Source organism: Caretta caretta, chromosome 8 (assembly GCF_965140235.1).
Source record: "Caretta caretta isolate rCarCar2 chromosome 8, rCarCar1.hap1, whole genome shotgun sequence".
NCBI lineage: Eukaryota > Metazoa > Chordata > Testudines > Cheloniidae > Caretta > Caretta caretta.
The window spans coordinates 85,832,916-85,851,360 of NC_134213.1; the positions used below are offsets into that span (position 1 = coordinate 85,832,916).

Here is an 18,445-nt window from a genome sequence, read left to right on the forward strand (position 1 = left end):
ATTTTTGTCTAAACATTTTAAATTTTTTTTTCAAATTCTACAAGCTCTAATTCCTTATAATAAGCAAAATAAAACACTATTTACATTAAATTGTATTTGTACATTGAAAAAGTACAGTAAAGTAGGCCAGGGGTTTTCCATGTTTACTGTCTCTCAGTGACTCCACAGCAAAAAGTTCTTTGTCCTGAGTATTATTCCATAATATAACTTCCATAACTGGAAGTTAGTTAACAAGTTAACTCATGATGCATGAGCCAGAAAAGAATCCAGCTCAATCTCCTGTTTATATTTTGCAGTGCTAACAAGAATCACAAGTAAAATAAAAGAAAACAAAAAAACCCTTGCTCAGCAAAGTGAGCAGAGATGACTCTGAATATGTGCAGATCTCTCCCATGGTACTTCAAATAGGAGGTGCTGGCTGTAGTGCATTTACCCATAATTTCCTTTCTGTTAGGCAGCATCCTCTGTCAGTTATTTGCCTGGCTGCTATTTGCCACTGTACTTCAGTGGTTCTGCAGGCAGATAGGGACAAATTCATAGCTGTGAAGGTTCTTTTCTCAGTGGAGTCACTGAGGTGCTGCCACACAAAGTGGGAGGAAATGGAACTTGGAAATTGCAGGGATAGCGCATGGCCTCTGTGATATGAAGTCCTACTCGTTGGAGCATGTTGCTTTGCAGGGAGCCCCAAGTGATTAGGAGCATGGCCACAAGACCTTCCCTGCACTGATCCTCTGCTGCTTCCTTCCCTGGTTGTGTTGGTTGCATGAGGCCTGAATTGTGGCTACTCTTGGACACAGGATAAAAACCTATATGGATCTTTCTGGAATGGCAAAGCTAAGCCTTCTGTAGTAAATACCTGAAAAATGAATGCAAATATATGGTGGTCTAATTTCCTAGCGTGGATGCCTTAATAGGATATTCATCTCCTGTCTTTCAGCACCCAAATAGGCATTTACACATTAATTGCCTAACTACTGACCTGAATGTTGACATGTGGGATTTGGGCATTCTAATTTGGCCAATAGAGAGATTACAAATCAAAAATAAATACAGAATGAAACAGTGAGACCAATGAACTGGAGAAAAAATAGATATAGCAAGTAACATAGCACATATGAAATAGCAAAGAAAAGGGAACTATTCATAAAATTTCAAGAGGAGATGGGCTTTTGAGCTTTTTAAGTCATAGTAATAACAAACTAGGTGAATATACTTGTAGCAGAAGACGAGTGATACTGTCTTGTTTGTTGTGTCTCTGTCACAGATTGTTCACTTCTGCTCGATTTTCTGCATCTAACCTATGCACTTTGTCACCCGAAGCTCCTTTATGGAGGACATTTATATGTAGTTTCTTAAATAGCTTGGTCTTTGGGATGTGGCCTTTAAAACATAACAACAGCAAACACACTACCGTCTCCTTCCCCACAATATTTAGGAGTACAGGGACTCAGGAATTGCTATACTAGATCAGATCACTGGGCCATCTCATTCAGTATCCTGTCTCTGACAGTGGCCAATACAAAGGGCTTCACAGGAGGAAATCTTACTGTAGTTTGTCTTGGGAGAACCTGCTTCCAGGGAAAGTTTCAGCCTAACTCCGCAAAGTTAGAGGTTGCCTTATGCCCTGAAGCTAATTAATAACTCACCATAAAATATTTGTTGGTATCTTAACCTAAGTCTACAGTGGTGCGATATTGTTACTTTATCTTTCGTAACTGTTTCCCTGCTTTTTTCCACCACAACCGATAAACGTTTTTCTGAATCATATCTGGATATGATTAGTGAATGAGCTGGAGATAAATAGCACTCCATGGAGTGTCTGGGAGAGGTAACGTGAGAAGACTGCTGCTGGTGCCCTTGTCACAACAATGAATACATTCTGTCTGTGCCATAGGTAGCTTTCAGCACCTGAGAACACAAGCCTAGTCTGAAGTTCAGGTCTTTCAATAAATGGTGTGCCTTTTCATTTAGAGGCTAAGGTCTTACATGGAATACATTCCATTAGAATGATATGCATGCACACAGTCCTTTTGGAGTGCTAACAGGGCCTGATCCAAGGCCTACTGATGTCCCATTTATTTCAGTGGGCTTTGGGGCCAGCCCCTACACAGTGTTAGTATGGCCCACTTCTGCATAGTCGTAAGCTATAGAAACCACCCTTGGCCATGTAACCAGCTCAGTATTTACCAGAGGTTGGATGACTCTCATGAGCAAGGCTTTGTAGAATCAGGCCCATACTCCATACATGTGACTCAAATCTGAATTAAAGTTGATATCTCACCACACTGTATGGGTCAGTTATGTGCTAATTTGTTTTTACAAATCAGACCCTAATTAGGGTAGAAAGCACAGGCTTTGGGTGGGCACTATGGGCCTGATCCCAAGCCTCTTAAAGTCAGCACTTTCAATGGGCTTTGGATCAGGCCCCAAAAGAACATCTCTGCCCCCCGCCCCTCTCCAGTATCCCATTGAACTTTGAATTTGAATTCAATATTTCTGAGGAACTGTCTGTTCATAATTAAAAGAAGACTCAAGAACATAACTCTACCAAGAGCTAGGTTTGGTGCATGCCCAGAGATCAGTTGTAATCTAACTTGTTATATGACCCATGAAATACTTAATGGAAGGATATTGGGTTAAGTTTCTCTTCTGTCTTTACTAATATGGTACAGCATTGCCAACTGATTGTGTAAATCAATACTTGGCTATAATCCGGCAGTTTCAAATGCAAAGGCAAACAAGGGATAAAGAAAGTAACATAAAACAGTTGCTATAGTACCGGTGTTTAATCTCCATGCATAACATGGTAAACTAAATTGTTTGCTCAAAGTTTAATTTGTCTGGTGTAGGCTACCTGTGAGATTATTGTGAAACCAAAAAATATATTGCACATAAATCTGTTACCTTCCTCATGTTTTTCTTAGGATAATTTTTATTCCCCTATCTCCTTGAGAGCTCTTTTGTATACAGTACTTCACCACTGTGTAATAGAAATGAAGCCTGTGTAAACCAATTGAAAGTTACAGGCAAAAATGTACAGACCAGCTCAGACTGAAACAAACCCAACTATTCAACAGATTACTCATTCATCATGTAACAAAATACCTTGCACATCTTCTGTGTCTTCCATCAGACTGCCAACGTACTACACAGATGTTAATGAACTAATGAGTCTCACCTTTCACCTCTGTTGAGGTAAATATTGCTAGTCCCATTTTACAGAAGGGGGAATTGAGAAACAAGGGTGCTAAATTTTCATAAATATGTACTAATAGATGCCTCAGTTTTTGGTGCCCAATTGGGACACCTTGGGTTAGATTTTCAGAACTTCCGAGCACCTGCAACTCCTGTTGAGTTCTAATGGAGCTGTGAGCACTCAGTACCTTTGACAATCAGCCCCTAGTTATCTCAGACTGGGCACCCAAAAATGGAGGTGCCTACATTTAGTGGAGACTTTCCCAAGGTCAGCCAACATGTCTGGGATAGAGGCAGGCACAGAAGTCCCATTTCTTGGCTCCCTGACCATCCTTCTTGACTTGTCGTTCTTTCAGTTTTTCATTGATTATTAAACAAGAGACACATGCATTTGTTTATTCTGGATGGTCATGTGCATTAAAAAGGATGTTTAATACATAGAAAATAGAGATGGAAGAGAACTACTAGGTTAAATTATCTTGGACAGATTCTGGACCAGACTGGGCCCCCATTGTGCTTCTCTAGGGACATGAAGGGGACTTGAAGTTGCCCCAAATGGGGCTCTATGACACACTGCCCCCAAACCACTTATGTAGGGAATGAGTTGGGGCAGAAGTTAGTGTAGCCCAAGCACTTTGCACTCCATCAATCATGAGCCAGCACAATGGCCTGTAAGGGGCTGTTAGAAGCAAGTGCAGTTTAGAGCAGCAGTCATGAAGCTGCTCGCATTGCACTGGGGCTGAACCATTCCCAGAACAGGAGGAAGAACAGGTGACGCAAAGCCATCTTGCATCTTTTCCTCATGTGTATCAAGTGTAGCTCAGTGCACCTGACGCTTGAGCTCTCCCCTGTTCTGCTATCGTAGTCTTGTTCCCTGTAGTACATTTTTAAGCTCTTTGTTGGGCTGTTCTAGTTTTAAATGTCCCAAGTAATGGATTTTCCACCTTTTTCTCTTGGGAGAGTGTGCTAAAATCTGCTTGGACTTTATTTACTATTCCACACTCTGGAAGGAAAATAATTTTCCTGATATTCAGCCTACTTATTCCTTCTGTCATATTTAATCCCATAAGGAATCAATGAGTAAGTGCAGGTTCGGAGTCAGGAAGTCTTGAATTATAATAATGGCTCTGCTGCTGACTCATTGTGTGGCTCTATACAAATCTCTTTGCCTCAGTTTCCCCATCTATAAAATGATTCTCATATCCATTCTTCCTAGGGAAGCTATAATTAATGTTAGTTTAGTATATTAGAACTATCATGTATGCTTATAAATGCTGTGTATTATTACTATCCTGATGCCACTAAGCTTGGTTACACCCTAAATAATTCTCCATTCCTTAGTGCTCACACACTAAAATATGTGTAGAGGTTTATTATGTACACCCTTACCGTTCACTATATGTATTTAAATTGAGCTTTTCATTGGAGTCTAAGTGAGTTAGGAGCCCAATTCCCATTTAAATTCATTGGGATATGGCTATCCAGCTTCCTTGGGTCTTTTAAATATCCCAGTGTTAGCTTCTGTAATCATCTATTGTAATTATTACTAGTTAAAACAAACAAAAGGAAGTACTACTTCACAGAACACAGTCAACCGGTGGAACTCATTGCCAGGGGATGTTTTGAAGGCCAAAATTATAGCAGTGTTCAATAAAGAATTAGGTATGTTTATGGAGGATAGGTCCATCAATAGTTATTAGCCAAGATGGTCAGGGATGCAACGCCATGCTCTGGTTGTCCTTAGCCTCTGATTGCCAGAAACTGGGAGTAGACAGCAGGGGATGAATCACTCAATGATTTCCTGTTCTGTTCATTCCCTCTGAAGCACCTGGCATTGGCCACTGTCTGAAGACAAGATACGGGCTTGGACCATTTGTCTGACCCAATATGGCTGCTCTTATGTTCTTATGTAGTTATTACTTATATTGCAGCAGTATTTAGGAGCTCCAGTCATGGACCAGGGCCCCATTGTGCTAAATGCTGTACAAACACAGAACAAAAACACAGTCTCTGCCCTGAAGAGCTTACAGTTTAGGTAGCTGGTCTCCTTAAAATCTCAAGGCCACAGAGCAGCACAGGAGAGATGGGATATCTAACTGCTTTTTCCTTGCAAGGTTCATATTGTACTTCAGGGTGGGCTGTTCTTTATCTTGAGCTTTCTAGGCTAGTAGCACTTACATTCTTGAAAGTCTAGTGACAGTCTTTCACCATGTCTTCTTCTGTATTAGTGTTGGCCTTAGATGAGGGTCCTTGCCCAACCTCTTGGGCACGCAACATATTCCTTGACCAAGGAGAGTACAAACCTGATCTTCCAAATATGATAATAAAATTTGATATCAGGTTTTGGAGGGGACAGTGGGAAGGCCCAATATTCCCTTTCATAGTATCTGGTTCTGGTTTAAAATATGTGTCTGCAGTTCTCAGGATGTCCGTACAGCGTCAGGTCCAGATTCTGATTCATGCAGATAGAACAATCATAAGAGATGAGTGTGCACATAATGCACGTTGGCCTTTTGTACCAGCTCTTCAGTGGCTTGTGGAATAAATTGACTTCCTTATTTAGCTGGAGAGTCTCAGCCTTGCAGAGTGGATCTAATGATTTTCTGTAATGGGCTGTAGCTACAGTGGGGGAAGACAGAAGGAGCAATCTCACTATTACCAGCTGCACTTTAAACAGTACAAACAGCTGCCATATAGTGAGTGCAGACTAGAGCATAGTACCATAGCATCATGAGCTAGTAATGTCATGAAATGTGTGAATATGATGCAGTGCAAATTCTTTGCAGATGGATTCAGGCATATTTATATGGGGCATGTAGGACTGTGTGACTTGTTTAAATAATATATTCTAGAAAGAAGCATTGATGTACATTTGAATTTTTTTAAAACAGCTCCTAAAATAGGTTGGACAGATACTAATCCTATTGCCATGAGTTAGTCATCTCATCCCATACAGAGCTTGAGTTCTGCCACTTTTAAGGCCAAATGCAGGACACATTTCTTTTAAACAGGCCTTTCCTCATTAACGAAGTAGCCTGCTGGCTTGGCAACATTTCCTCCTGGGAAACAACCACTTAGCTGAATCCTTGTGGAGAAAGTGTTTTAAAATAAAGAGAAAAGCTGGGCTCTTCTTTTGGACACACACAACTGTGACCTTTAGTTTAGAAAACTAAATGTCCCAAGTTATGTCTATAGATATTGCAGTAGTGGAAGAATTAGAACTAGAGATGCTGTAGAAAGACAGATGGATTCATAACTACAGAAGAAACACTCAAGAAGAATGCTAAGGTAGAGACATAAGCTAATCAACCATTTTTTGAAAATAAATTTGCATCCTGGACTGACAACTTGTATGTTAATTTTCAAACCAGCACAAATAAAAATGGTCCAAGGTTTGTTATAGAAACAGTATTTATGGATGCCAACGACATGACTCTCCTGGGTAGTGATAATATGGACACTACCTAGAAAGAGGAAAAAGAGGGTGACCTAGAGAAACGTTATACAGAGCAATAGAAAAAGAAGGCAAATCCCTTAACAAGATACACAGAAGCCTGAACATATCTGAAATAAATGGTCGAAATTGGTGGATGCTCTATGTGCCTGATGTTGCGGGAGGAAAAAGAAAGAAAGAGACTCATGTTCTTTATATTTAGTGGGGCTAGAAGTTGCTGTTTCAATTGTATATATTGAAAGAGGCAGATTCTCTGGTCTGCTAACTCCGTTTTGGGCTATGTAAGTAGCACAAAGAGGACTTAAATCAGCCAGAGAAGGCCCCCTTGTGTATGTGAACTCTGGTTGCATAAAGTGGGCAGAGACTGCATAGCTGCCTTATGCACCATCCCCTTCCAGTGCCAGTCTAAAAGGATGGAGGGTGCATGTTGGAGGTGTGCTGGGGACAAGGTGAGGGGTGCAAGGAAGCAGATTTCTACTATGCTTGATCTTCCATTCATGCAAATTAGAACTGTGCCTCTGTAACTCTAGCTTGCACCGGGTCCAGACATGTTGGGATTAGAGAGCTGCAACTGGCTCATTGATACCTTCCCACCCGATCTCGCTGTACTCAAACTCCAAGCAGCCAAATCTGGCCCCAAATTACTTATGTGTGAATGTTCATTGGTGCTATGGGTATGATATTAAGCTACCATAAATCCAATAATTTCTTACTCTGGCAGACCTCTCATGGGAATTTTGTCTGAGCAAGAACTGTGGCCTGGGGTCCACAGTGGAAACAGTCTTTACTGGTTGATATTTTATTTAATGTTGAGCAAACAAAGGGCCTGTGTATCACAGAATGAGTGATTTCTGGAGAAGATCTAAATCTCTCATGGAACAGGGGGATGTTACCTCTATGGCACATTTGAAAAGGTTATTTATCTGACAAAATGCCTGAATTGTTTCTTCAAGACAGCACTTTGTGCATTTAAATTTTAGGTAGATAATGTATAACTTCAACACTAAACTCTGGGTTTTCATAATGTCTCCATGGTGGCTTCATTTATTGGTTTCAGGTCACTCGCAACCTACAACAGCCTTACAGACAAACACTTGGCTGGATACTTCAGCAATACAAGGATAAGACGGCATCTTCAGCGATCAGGGCTGGTAGGCTTCAAAGGCTCCCTTTTTGTTACTTTTACCTCACACTGCTGGGTATTTTTGCTTTTCAGTACAGAGGTAGGGTAGCCACTTTTAAAAATTTGCCCATATAGACAAAAACATATCATGGTGTCATCCCATGCCAGCATGATGTAATGTGATCACATTTTGATGCTATGTAAGTTCATTGCATTACCATCCAACATCATAGTGCGATCACATATGGCAGGACCCTATGGGATTTGGGGTCCAGTAAATATAGCATGGTTGTGGAACACAGAGCTGTGGTGCTAAAATCTGGACAATCCTAGAGCATCGAGGGCAGGTGCTAATCCTGGGCCTGATACTGCAGTGTGCTAAGTGGCATCAAAGACTTCACTGGGAGTTGATGAATTTGCAGTTAGCACGCTATTGGAGGTACTTAGCACATTGCAGCATTGGAGGCTGAGGGATGCTAGTCTTATTTAAGATGCACAGCACCACCATATGTGATTGGGCTCTAAAAGTGTTAACTCATTATTGGTAGGGGGTGTGTGCGCGACAAGGCAACGTTAACTGGTTCTGTTCATACCACGGGTGAGAGACAATTCTCACAGTTAAGATAGGTATTAACTTAATACAAATCATTCATTTTCTCCCAATTTAATATTATTGGATTAAATTAACAATTTTTGGAGACTGGAGGAGAGGACACTGTGGTAGAATTCCAGCAGGAAAAATTCCAACAGCGATTAAAAAAACATACCTCCTAATGACCCAATTCGGATTTTCTAGTGTTATGAAAATTCCTCAAGTGACATTAGCAGCAGAATAAAACTGCTTTTGAATGCTGAGGATCCTGAACTTTGACTGGCTCGGGATGAACTATTAACTGAAACGGAGGCATTGTCCTTTAATAATAAACATGATTGCCTATCAGTCATCTGTCTTCATGGCGTTGGAGACCATTATTGGCATGGAACAATTCTGTACATAAACATTGGGTAATCTTAGCACAGCCCTGAGCTTGTGGCAGAGTTGCAGTAAGTCATTATCACACATGAATGGCAGTGCATTACCACACAGTAAGGCTGCTATTAAGACATGTCACTGTACTTGTATTTCAAATCTATTGTGAGGAGAACTTTTCTTTGAGTGATTACAATAGATCCAGTATGCCTTTGTTGCATATTTCTGGTTATTCTTCCCAGAATCTGTAAGTCATAGTTAAACCCTATTAGATGATTGACTTGTTTTTAAAAAAACAGTGTCAAAGTTAACCTATTGCCTATAAAGTCGGTTATTAAATTCATAAAATTCCAATTAAAAATTGGGTTAATACCTTCAATTTTATTTTTCAGCAATCTCTATTGTCTCTAATTGTTTCATGCGGTGTTGTTGTAGCTGGGTTGGTCCCAGGATATTGAGAGACAAGGTGAGTGAGGTAATATCTTTTATTGGACCAACTTCTGTTGGTGAGAAAGACAAGCTTTCGAGCTTACACAGAGCTCTTCTTCAGACCTCCATGCCTCTCTGTGCTGCCTTCAGACCTGAAGAAAAGCTCTGTGTAAGCTCAAAAGCTTGTATCTCTCACCAACAGAAGTTGGTCCAGTAGAACATACTGTCTCACCCACCTGGTCTCTCTATGGTATCTAATGGACGTGGCACACATAATAAAGGTGCAGAAATGGTGTATGCATTCAAATAGTTTTGCTCTCCTTTTGTACGTGGCTTTGTTTAGAATACACCTTGTTCTCTCTTCTCTTTTTCTCTATGTTTATATTTTATTTGCTTATGGCAGATCTCAAGAAGTGGGAGAATAATATCCGAGAAGGAGTATCGGCTAAATGCTATGAGGAAGGATCACCAAAGATATGTACGGGAATGCCTAGCTCAGGCCATATTTCACAAGGTCCTTGACATGGAGGTACGAACACATTATCCACGTATAAGCCTTTTAGAATAGTTCCTAAGTCATGTCTAGGGGCTGTTTACTAGTGCTGGTATGCCATGGGGCTGCCCCTGAGAAGAGGGGTATTTGGTGGAGAGGAGGGCATGGAGTCTCCACTCTTGATGACTCCAACCAGGAGAACGTTTTTGGAACATCCCCAATCTCAACAGTCTGCCAGCCACGTGAAGAGGAGAGGAAGCTACCTCAGAACTCAGACTCAGTCCCAAGGTCACAAGGGTCAGATAAATCACAACACCTCTTGTGTGCCAAAAGATCTAGTAACCTCAGTGTATTGCTACTTATCAGCTTTTGTTAGAGCTGAGAATTTGAATAATGTTATACACTCTTCTGTGTTTTTCTGAATGGTGGGTCTGTGTACAGCACAGCCCTTTGAAACTCTCCAGCCCTCACCATCTGTAGCTCAATTTCCATTTCCTAAAATGAAAAAAAGATGACTAACATTTGTTTAAACACAATTATCTCCATAATCATGTTGCATTTAGCTCCAGCTCACTATCCCCTTAAAGATTCTGAGCTTAAACTGATCCCAAGCTTCAGCTGCAAATTCCAGCGGGTTGCAGAGCCTGGCATTTAAATAGCTGCCCTCGTCATTCTTGTTTGTGTTGCCCAGCTTGGCTTCTTAAACAAATATTCAATTAATGGTTTTCTGATTAACACAGTTCTTAAATCTGAATATTCAAATAATCCGATTCATTGTTCAAGCCTGCAGTTGTAGTTTCAAGCGTTGAATCATCTGCTTCAGTCCTGTTTTTGAGACCACAAATCTTATTGTCTCCACCAAAGAACACAACATTGGAGTAGAACATTTGCCATAACTAGATGGAATTAACAGACTCTAAAACTGTCAGTAACACCCCCTCTCCCCCCCTTCCCCCGCACACACAGTTTTTGGGGCAGTGACTGTCATTATGTTCTGTTTGCACGGTGGCTAGCACAATGGGGTCTTGGTCCAGGTGCTTGCTTCCTAATAAATATCAATTAGGGGCAAGATTCTCTCTTGCCCTCTGCTTCCACACTGAGGAATAAGACTGGTCCCCCTTCCGCCCCCTTGGAGTGCAGCCACTCCTCCTTTCCCACGCAGCATTCTCTAGGAAGCCGAGACTCTCAGTTTCCCCCACAAAGCATTTGTTCAACTGGTACCTAAGCAATGTGATGGATGAAACCAGACCCAGTATCTTACTCAGCAGCCCCCTAAATCTCTGTCTCCGGGCCTATCTCCAGCCTGCTTCCCGCTAGGTAAGTGCAGGGTCTACAAGATGGCACTGTGCAACAGCTTTGCTCCCTATCTTTCCCCCCCCCCGCCCCTAGAGTAGGAGGAAGGAATCAGTTACAATTATAGTCCAGTAGCAATTACTTGCTCCTGCTGCCCCTCCCTTCCCCCCCCCCCCCGCCCCCGGTGAAGGCAGATTGCAGTGTCATTTCCGCAGGCACATACCATCTCCTATAGGAGAGCGGTTCAGATTAATATAAATAATTAAACACATTGTTTATGGCTGTGGTATTCGCTAAACAGATCGTCATGCAACTTTTCTAAGCAAAAGAAAGGAAAAAAAACCTAGCAATGTTCCCTCCACCCATACAGTTCTGCCCTCTGTATTCTACCCTGGCAGGGGGAATAGCCTCTGTAGAAGTAAAAGCTGACTGGGCCCCTATAGCATTCAAAATGTTAATGTTGGGAAGGGAAGGATTTTCACATGCTGAAGTGTAAGGCAAGTCAATGATCATTACAGGGCAGTGATCAATGGGTGTAATAACCAGGAGGGCAGATGAGAAGTACCCAAAGCTGGAGCTCAGCCTTGTTGTGTTCACTGACACCTCATTATGGTAATTAATAGGATTTCTTGCACTGGCAGCGTCATCATCAGCTAGAAATTAAAAGAAAACTGGAAAATGTTGTGAGGAAGGACCGGGTTCAGAGAATCAAGGTAAGGCTGTGTCACGTGAGTGTACTGAGCACTTGGCAAACTTGCCGAGGCGAGTAACGCAGAGCAAGATTTTTATCAGGACCAATCCCACGATGGTATAGAGTCCTTTCAGGGGTCTTTATCCTGGAACCACTGTGTTTGGGCTCGACTGTGCAGCCACTGGACTTGTGGAAATCCCACAGAAGTCAGTGGCTGTTCTAGCCAGGAAGCCATAGACCTCCCATGGCAAGAATATCTCTCTAGCTGAATTTCTTCAACTCCTGGCTGAAGCACTTAAAAAACCGTACTGGGGATCCCATCTTCTCAATCAGTCTTTTATTCTTTATCAGTAAAAGAAGTCACACACAGCAGAGGGCTTGCAGTATTGCCAGTCCCACATGTTCAAAAATCATGAGATTATATAAAAATAATAGATTTGGTGGTCTTTTTATTTGTCTTCCTCTTTTTGAGCCCTCAGGAGTCACATTTTGAAGCTTTCTCCACAGCCACAAGGGCTAGAAACTGACTTTTTCTTTAAGAATGAAGGCTGAAATCATCACATATCCACTTGACTCCAGGAGCTGGGGCTTTAAGGAAAACAATAATTATTGTGAGACTCATGACAAAATCATGAGAGTTGGCAACACTGGGTATGTTAAGAAGCTGTCTGGTTCTTTGATTATGTGCAGAGAGAAATGCAAACCTTTCAGGCATTTGAATTTCACTTTTCTCTGCATTCTAGCTGCAACCAGAAGAAGAAAAAAAAAAAAGAAAATACCAATCCTGTAATATTTACAGCCTCAGCCCCAGTACAGGAAGTACTGGAGAGAAGCTGTGATTTAGAGTCTGCCCAAGTTTGTATTCAGGACCTTTATGACACAATGCCTGCCGCAGTGCTGGATTTTGAACTCCTGACCAGAAACTAACACTGCTCCCCTCAGTGGGAACCCTATGGTTGGTGCTGGTTGTCTTCTGTCCCTTGGGGTTAATCCCCTTAGGGACTCAAGAGACAGGCTGATGCAGGGAGGTGTAATTTACATCTTTCTCCACCATCTTCCGCTAATCTGGACAGTATCTGATCTGGGATTACACATTAAAAGGGATAGGGGATAAAGGCACATCCAGCCCTTCACTGCCAGAGTTAGAATCACCACAATATGGAGACTTTGAGAAGGAACAGATGTCAAAGGAAGGAAGTAGGGGATTGCAGAGGCTCCTCTAACTTTAGAAAAGAAACGGGGCTTCAAACAAAACAGGGTGTAAGAGGCTGAAATACAGAGGGAGAGGGCAGAGATTCAAAAAATACACAGAAACAAGGGGAGGAGGAGTAGAACTGATGGGGTTCAACAGGTGTTTGGACAAGACTAGAAAGGGAGGGAGAAGGGAAAGGGACAGAAAGATGGGAGAGAAGCAACAGGCCCAGGAATCAAAAGGAATGGGCGATTCTCATTGTGTCTTCTCCTTGCTTCTCTCCCATTCTATCTATCTGCCCCTTCCTCCTACTCTGGTGTCAGACCTGGATCTCTTCTTCCATTTAAAGGATAATGACCTAAGCTCCTGCCAAAGCTGATAGTTATTCACAGACGCAGAAGGCTGGTTCAATGTTCCATGACAGGATATATAGCCTCCTCTCCCACCAAGAGCTCATATGTATAACTTTCTCTTCCTCTAGGTGGAACGATCAAGAAGATCAGTGGAAGATATTAATCCTCTGCTCTCTCCACACCCGCCTGCTGCTCCAAGGAATCACTATGGACGCCATGCTTTAGTTGATGGAGAGCAATCCAGTCCTTCTCAATCGGTGAGTCTTATCCAACACCCCGAATCCTGCACCATTCTATAGACACCTATTACATCTCTACTTTGTAGCATTGACTGGCCAGACTGCCCCAAAGGGAGTAGGATCAGGCCCTTATTGAGGGAAGTGGGATGTCAGTTCTTAGAGATACTGTTTCATGATAAACCTGTTTTCGTACCTTAATTCTCTCTTTTTGTTTGCACCACCCTCCAAGATCACTACAATAAGCATTAGAGAGACAGTGGGCATGTCTACTGCCACCGCTGCACATCTGCTGAAGATGCTCCATGCTGAGGGCAGAGTGCTCTCCTGTCAGCAAAGTAAAACCATCTCCGTGAGTGGGGGTAGCTCTGTTGGCGGGAGAAGCTCTCTCGCCGACACAGCACTGTCCACACCGGCTCTTATGTCGGTGTAACTTACGACACTGGGGGGGGTTGTACGGGGAGACTTTGGCAAACCAGTAAAGTGCCTGAAACCACTATGGCTTATTGCTAAAAGCAGCCCAGTCAGCAGGCTGTATATTGGCCATTCAGCAGTCTCAGTTTAACCAAGGAAGGGGAGGGGGGTTGGGTGCCACAGAGAGGGCAGCTTGACCCCGTATACTTCCTGATAAGAATTTTGTTGAAGTTGCTGATACATGCTGTCATAAATATAAAGGGAAGGGTAAACACCTTTAAATCCCTCCTAGCCAGAGGAAAACCCTTTCACCTGTAAAGGGTAAAGAAGCTAAGACAACCTCGCTGGCACTTGACCAAAAGGACCAATGAGGAGACAAGATACTTTCAAAGCTGTGGGGGGGCGAGGGACAAAGGGTTCTCTCTGTCTGTGTGATGCTTTTGGCCGGGACCAGAGCAGGAATGCAGGTCAGAACTCCTGTAAAGAGTTAATAAGCAATCTAGTTAGGATATGCGTTAGATTCTGTTTTGTTTAAATGGCTGATAAAATACGTTGTGCTGAATGGAATGTATATTCCTGTTTTTGTGTCTATTTGTAACTTAAGGTTTTGCCTAGAAGGATTCTCTATGTTTTGAATCTGATTACCCTGTAAGGTATTTACCATCCTGATTTTACAGAGGTGATTCTTTTACTTTTTCTTTAATTAAAATTCTCCTTTTAAGAACTGATTGCTTTTTCCTTGTTCCTAAGATCCAAGGGTTTGGGTCTGTGTTCACCTATGGAAATTGGTGAGGATTTTTATCAAGCCTTCCCAGGAAAGGGGGTGTAGGGCTTGGGGGGATTTTTTGGGGGATGACGTCTCCAAGTGGGCTCTTTCCTGGTGAGATTTGTTAGACTCTTGGTGGTGGCAGCAATAAGGTCCAGGGACAAAAGGTAAAATAGTTTGTACCTTGGGGAAGTTTTAACCTAAGCTGGTAAAATAAATTTAGGGGGTTTTTCATGGAGGTCCCCACATCTGTACCCTAGAGTTCAGAGAGGGGAAGGAACCTTGACACATGCATTTTAGAAGAGAAGGATGTGCCCCAGGAATGTCTATTGGGACCTCAAGGCTGCAAACTCTGGAAAAACCCACACCTGGTTAATCGATAATCAGAAGGAATCTCTTGCTTGACCATTGAAACTGCTTACTTAACAAGTTTGCTTTAAGGGACATGTCATTCCATTACTAATATATGAATAAGGGGGAAAAGTTTGAGGTGGGGGGACTCTTCAGGACTGGACTCTCTTTCTGGATTAATCTTGTGTTCCCCACTGGCAGACGGGCTGCTGCTGTGCTACACTCGAGAGCTACACTCAGCTTTGGTAATTATCAAGGGTTGGGGATATTTTACTAACCTGTTGCAGATGTGAGTATAAGTGCTTGAGACTAAGTAAAGTTTAGCTTTAAGTGAAAGCACTCTTGTGTTGTCCTGTTTGTGCCAGCCATCTATTGGTTGGACGGCTGTGTCTCCCCTGATTTATTTTCTGACACCACCTCGCACAGAGTAAAAGTTACCAAGAGCTTTGGGTTGAAAGATCCCCAGATATGGTTTATTCACACCCCTGAGCGACATAACTTATGCCAACCTAAGCTGTAGTGTGTACATAGCCTAAGTTGTCTAAATTATGGACATCTTTATCATCAATACCAAAGCTGGGAGAATGGCTATAAGAGCATTATAATCATAAGTGGGCTGCATTGTTAACTGACTATAGAAAAAGCTAGATTATAGCCAAGACTTTTCAGAAGTGAATAGAGAGACATGGTGAGTGAGGTAATATCTTCTATTGCAGTGGTGCCCAACCTTATTACACAGGAGGGCCACATAAACCTAAGAACAACTTTGTGTGGGCCAAACAGATTCTACATATTTTAATAAGGGCTTGTTATGTTGGCATAAGTTATGTCACTGAGGGCTCTGAATAAACCATTCCCCTGAGTGACGTAAGTTACACCAACCTAAGAGCTGGTGTGGACAGCTTCTCCCGCCCATGTAGCTACTCCCTCTCGTGGAGGTGGTTTTATTATACAGCTGGGAAAGCTCTCTCCCTTTGGCATAGAGTGGCTGCACCAGATGTGTTACAGCAGCACAGCTGCATCTGTGCTTCTAGTGTAGACTAGCCCTAAGATTTAAAGTCCCCTGTACTGATTTATATTTTAAGTTCAGCATGTTTCGTATGTATTTAGATAGGTTGTTTCTATGTACAGTATTGTCTATTTACACACTTGTGTAAACTAAAACGATGTAAACAAGATGACCAAACGCGACTGAACCAGCCATTAGTATATTGTGTTGAAGCAGGCCGCTGTTCATAAATCGGGCACCCCTGTTCTATTAGACCAACAGACGTCGGTCCATTAGAAGATATTACCTCACCCACCATGACTCTTTAATACCCTGGGACAGACACAGCTACAGCTACGCTACATACAGAAGTGAATAGTGATTTTCGGTGCTCCAGGTTTTGGGTGCCCAATTTGAGACACCTTAAGGGGACGTGATCTTCAGAGGGAAGGTTTTCAGCTCTTTCTGAAAATCAAGCTTTTTAAATCTCTCTCAATGTAGGCACCCATATTTTCTCATCAGTTTTGAAAATCTTGATCAATAACTTTTTTGCGTCCTCAAGAGATTTGTATGTTGGGATTATGCACCTTGTACCCTGTTGTAAGCCCTGTTTTCATAAATACATGTTTCTACTCACCTTTATTTTACAAGAAAATCTACATGTCAAATTGCAAGAGCTTGATTAAATAACCAGTTAAAGGTTCATCTATAATTGTATTGAATCCCTTATTGCAGTGGTTCTCCACCAGGGGCACATGCACCCTTGGGGGTACACAGAGGTCTTCTGGGGGTACATCAACCAACTCATCTAGATATTTGCCTAGTTTACAGCAGGCTACGTAAAAAGCACTAGCAAAGTCAGTGCAAGCTAAAGTTTAATACAGACAATGACTTGTTTATACCGCTCTATATACTATATCATTGTTTCTTAACCTGGGGGAGGTGACCGTGGGGGGTCACAGGATGGGTTTAGGTGGGGCCACAAGTGCAGGGCTGGCTTTACGGGGCAAGTAGGGGCCCCACAAAGCTAAGATACACGCTGAAGCTAAAGCCCCATGGCCTGGGGCTGAAATCAGACTCCTGAAAGGGGTACAGTAGTCTGGAAAGGTTGAGAACCACTGCCTTATACTCCTAGGTTCTGGAATGTGCATGAATGTTCATTTTAAAAGGCTGTTCTCTTATTTCACTTGTCCAGTCTTCCTCTCCTCGGCCAAACACTGCACCAGGAAATATGCAACGCCCAGTCCGATTACAGCCACTTCCTGGATATCCCACAGCAGGATCCACACCCAAGACTTCTTCAAGATCCAAACAAAAGCTCTTGGAACTTGAACATGATCATCAGTTTCCCAATGGGGTTAGCCCTTGTTTTTTTATGAGAATTACATAGTTTTAGGAACCCATCAGAAAAAAATGACTTAAAAGTAGGCTAATACTGACAGGTTTCAGAGTAACAGCCGTGTTAGTCTGTATTCGCAAAAAGAAAAGGAGTACTTGTGGCACCTTAGAGACTAACCAATTTATTTGAGCATGAGCTTTCGTGAGCTACAGCTCACTTCATCGGATGCATGCCGTGGAAACTGCATCAGACTTTATTTATACACAGAGAATATGAAAAAATACCTGTGTGTATGGGGGTGGGGGGGATGTGAGAAAACCTGGATTTGTGCTGGAAATTGCCCACCTTAATTATGCACATTGTAGGGAGAATGGTCACTTTGGATGAGCTATTACCAGCAGGATAGTGCGTTTGTGTGTGTGGTTTTTGGGAGGGAGGTGAGGGGGTGAGAGAACCTGGATTTGTGCAGGAAATGGCCCAACTTTATTATCATGCACATTGTGTAAAGAGTTGTCACTTTGGATGGGCTATCACCAGCAGGAGAGTGAATTTGTGTGGGGGGGTGGAGGGTGAGAAAACCTGGATTTGTGCTGGAAATGGCCCACCTGATGATCACTTTAGATAAGCTATTACCAGCAGGACAGTGGGGTGGGAGGAGGTATTTTTTCATATTCTCTGTGTATAAATAAAGTCTGCTGCAGTTTCCACGGCATGCATCCGATGAAGTGAGCTGTAGCTCACGAAAGCTCATGCTCAAATACATTGGTTAGTCTCTAAGGTGCCACAAGTACTCCTTTTCTTTAGGCTAATACTGTACATCTCAGAATTGTGAACCACAGATTGTGTTTAATGCACAATTATTTATCATCACTTTTTTCCCTTATTTCCCTTCCTTTTGTTTTGCAAAAGACGTTGTCCTACTGACTTCATATTCAGACCTGTATCACAGCACTGAAAAACACAGTGGATGCTTTTTTTTATAGAGTAGTCTTTCTTTGCATATAAAATTTTCACTCTCTGTGGAGATTCTCTATAGGGGGACTGCCTACCTCTTAACAGGGACAGCTGAAGGTATTTGTAGAGGATCTAGATGGCACTACTATGAGGTGGGTGCATAATTGGTTGGAAAACCATTCCCAGAGAGTAGTTATCAGTCAT

General features: G+C 42.3%; 1 protein-coding gene across 5 annotated transcripts in view; it reads left to right on the top strand.

Annotated features, from left to right (window-relative positions):
• The window catches only part of ERICH3 (glutamate rich 3), a 66,163-nt gene that overhangs the window by 7,188 nt on the left and 40,530 nt on the right, over positions 1-18,445 (top strand). For 4 of the 5 annotated variants that reach the window (XM_048861459.2, XM_048861458.2, XM_048861456.2 and 1 more), the window contains exons 2-6: positions 7,707-7,800; positions 9,575-9,700; positions 11,599-11,670; positions 13,322-13,450; positions 17,144-17,305. In XM_048861459.2, coding sequence (XP_048717416.2) covers positions 7,707-7,800; positions 9,575-9,700; positions 11,599-11,670; positions 13,322-13,450; positions 17,144-17,305 — 583 coding nt within the window. The remainder of the gene's footprint in view (positions 1-7,706; positions 7,801-9,574; positions 9,701-11,598; positions 11,671-13,321; positions 13,451-17,143; positions 17,306-18,445) is intronic. The other variant, XM_048861457.2, reaches the window with a different exon arrangement.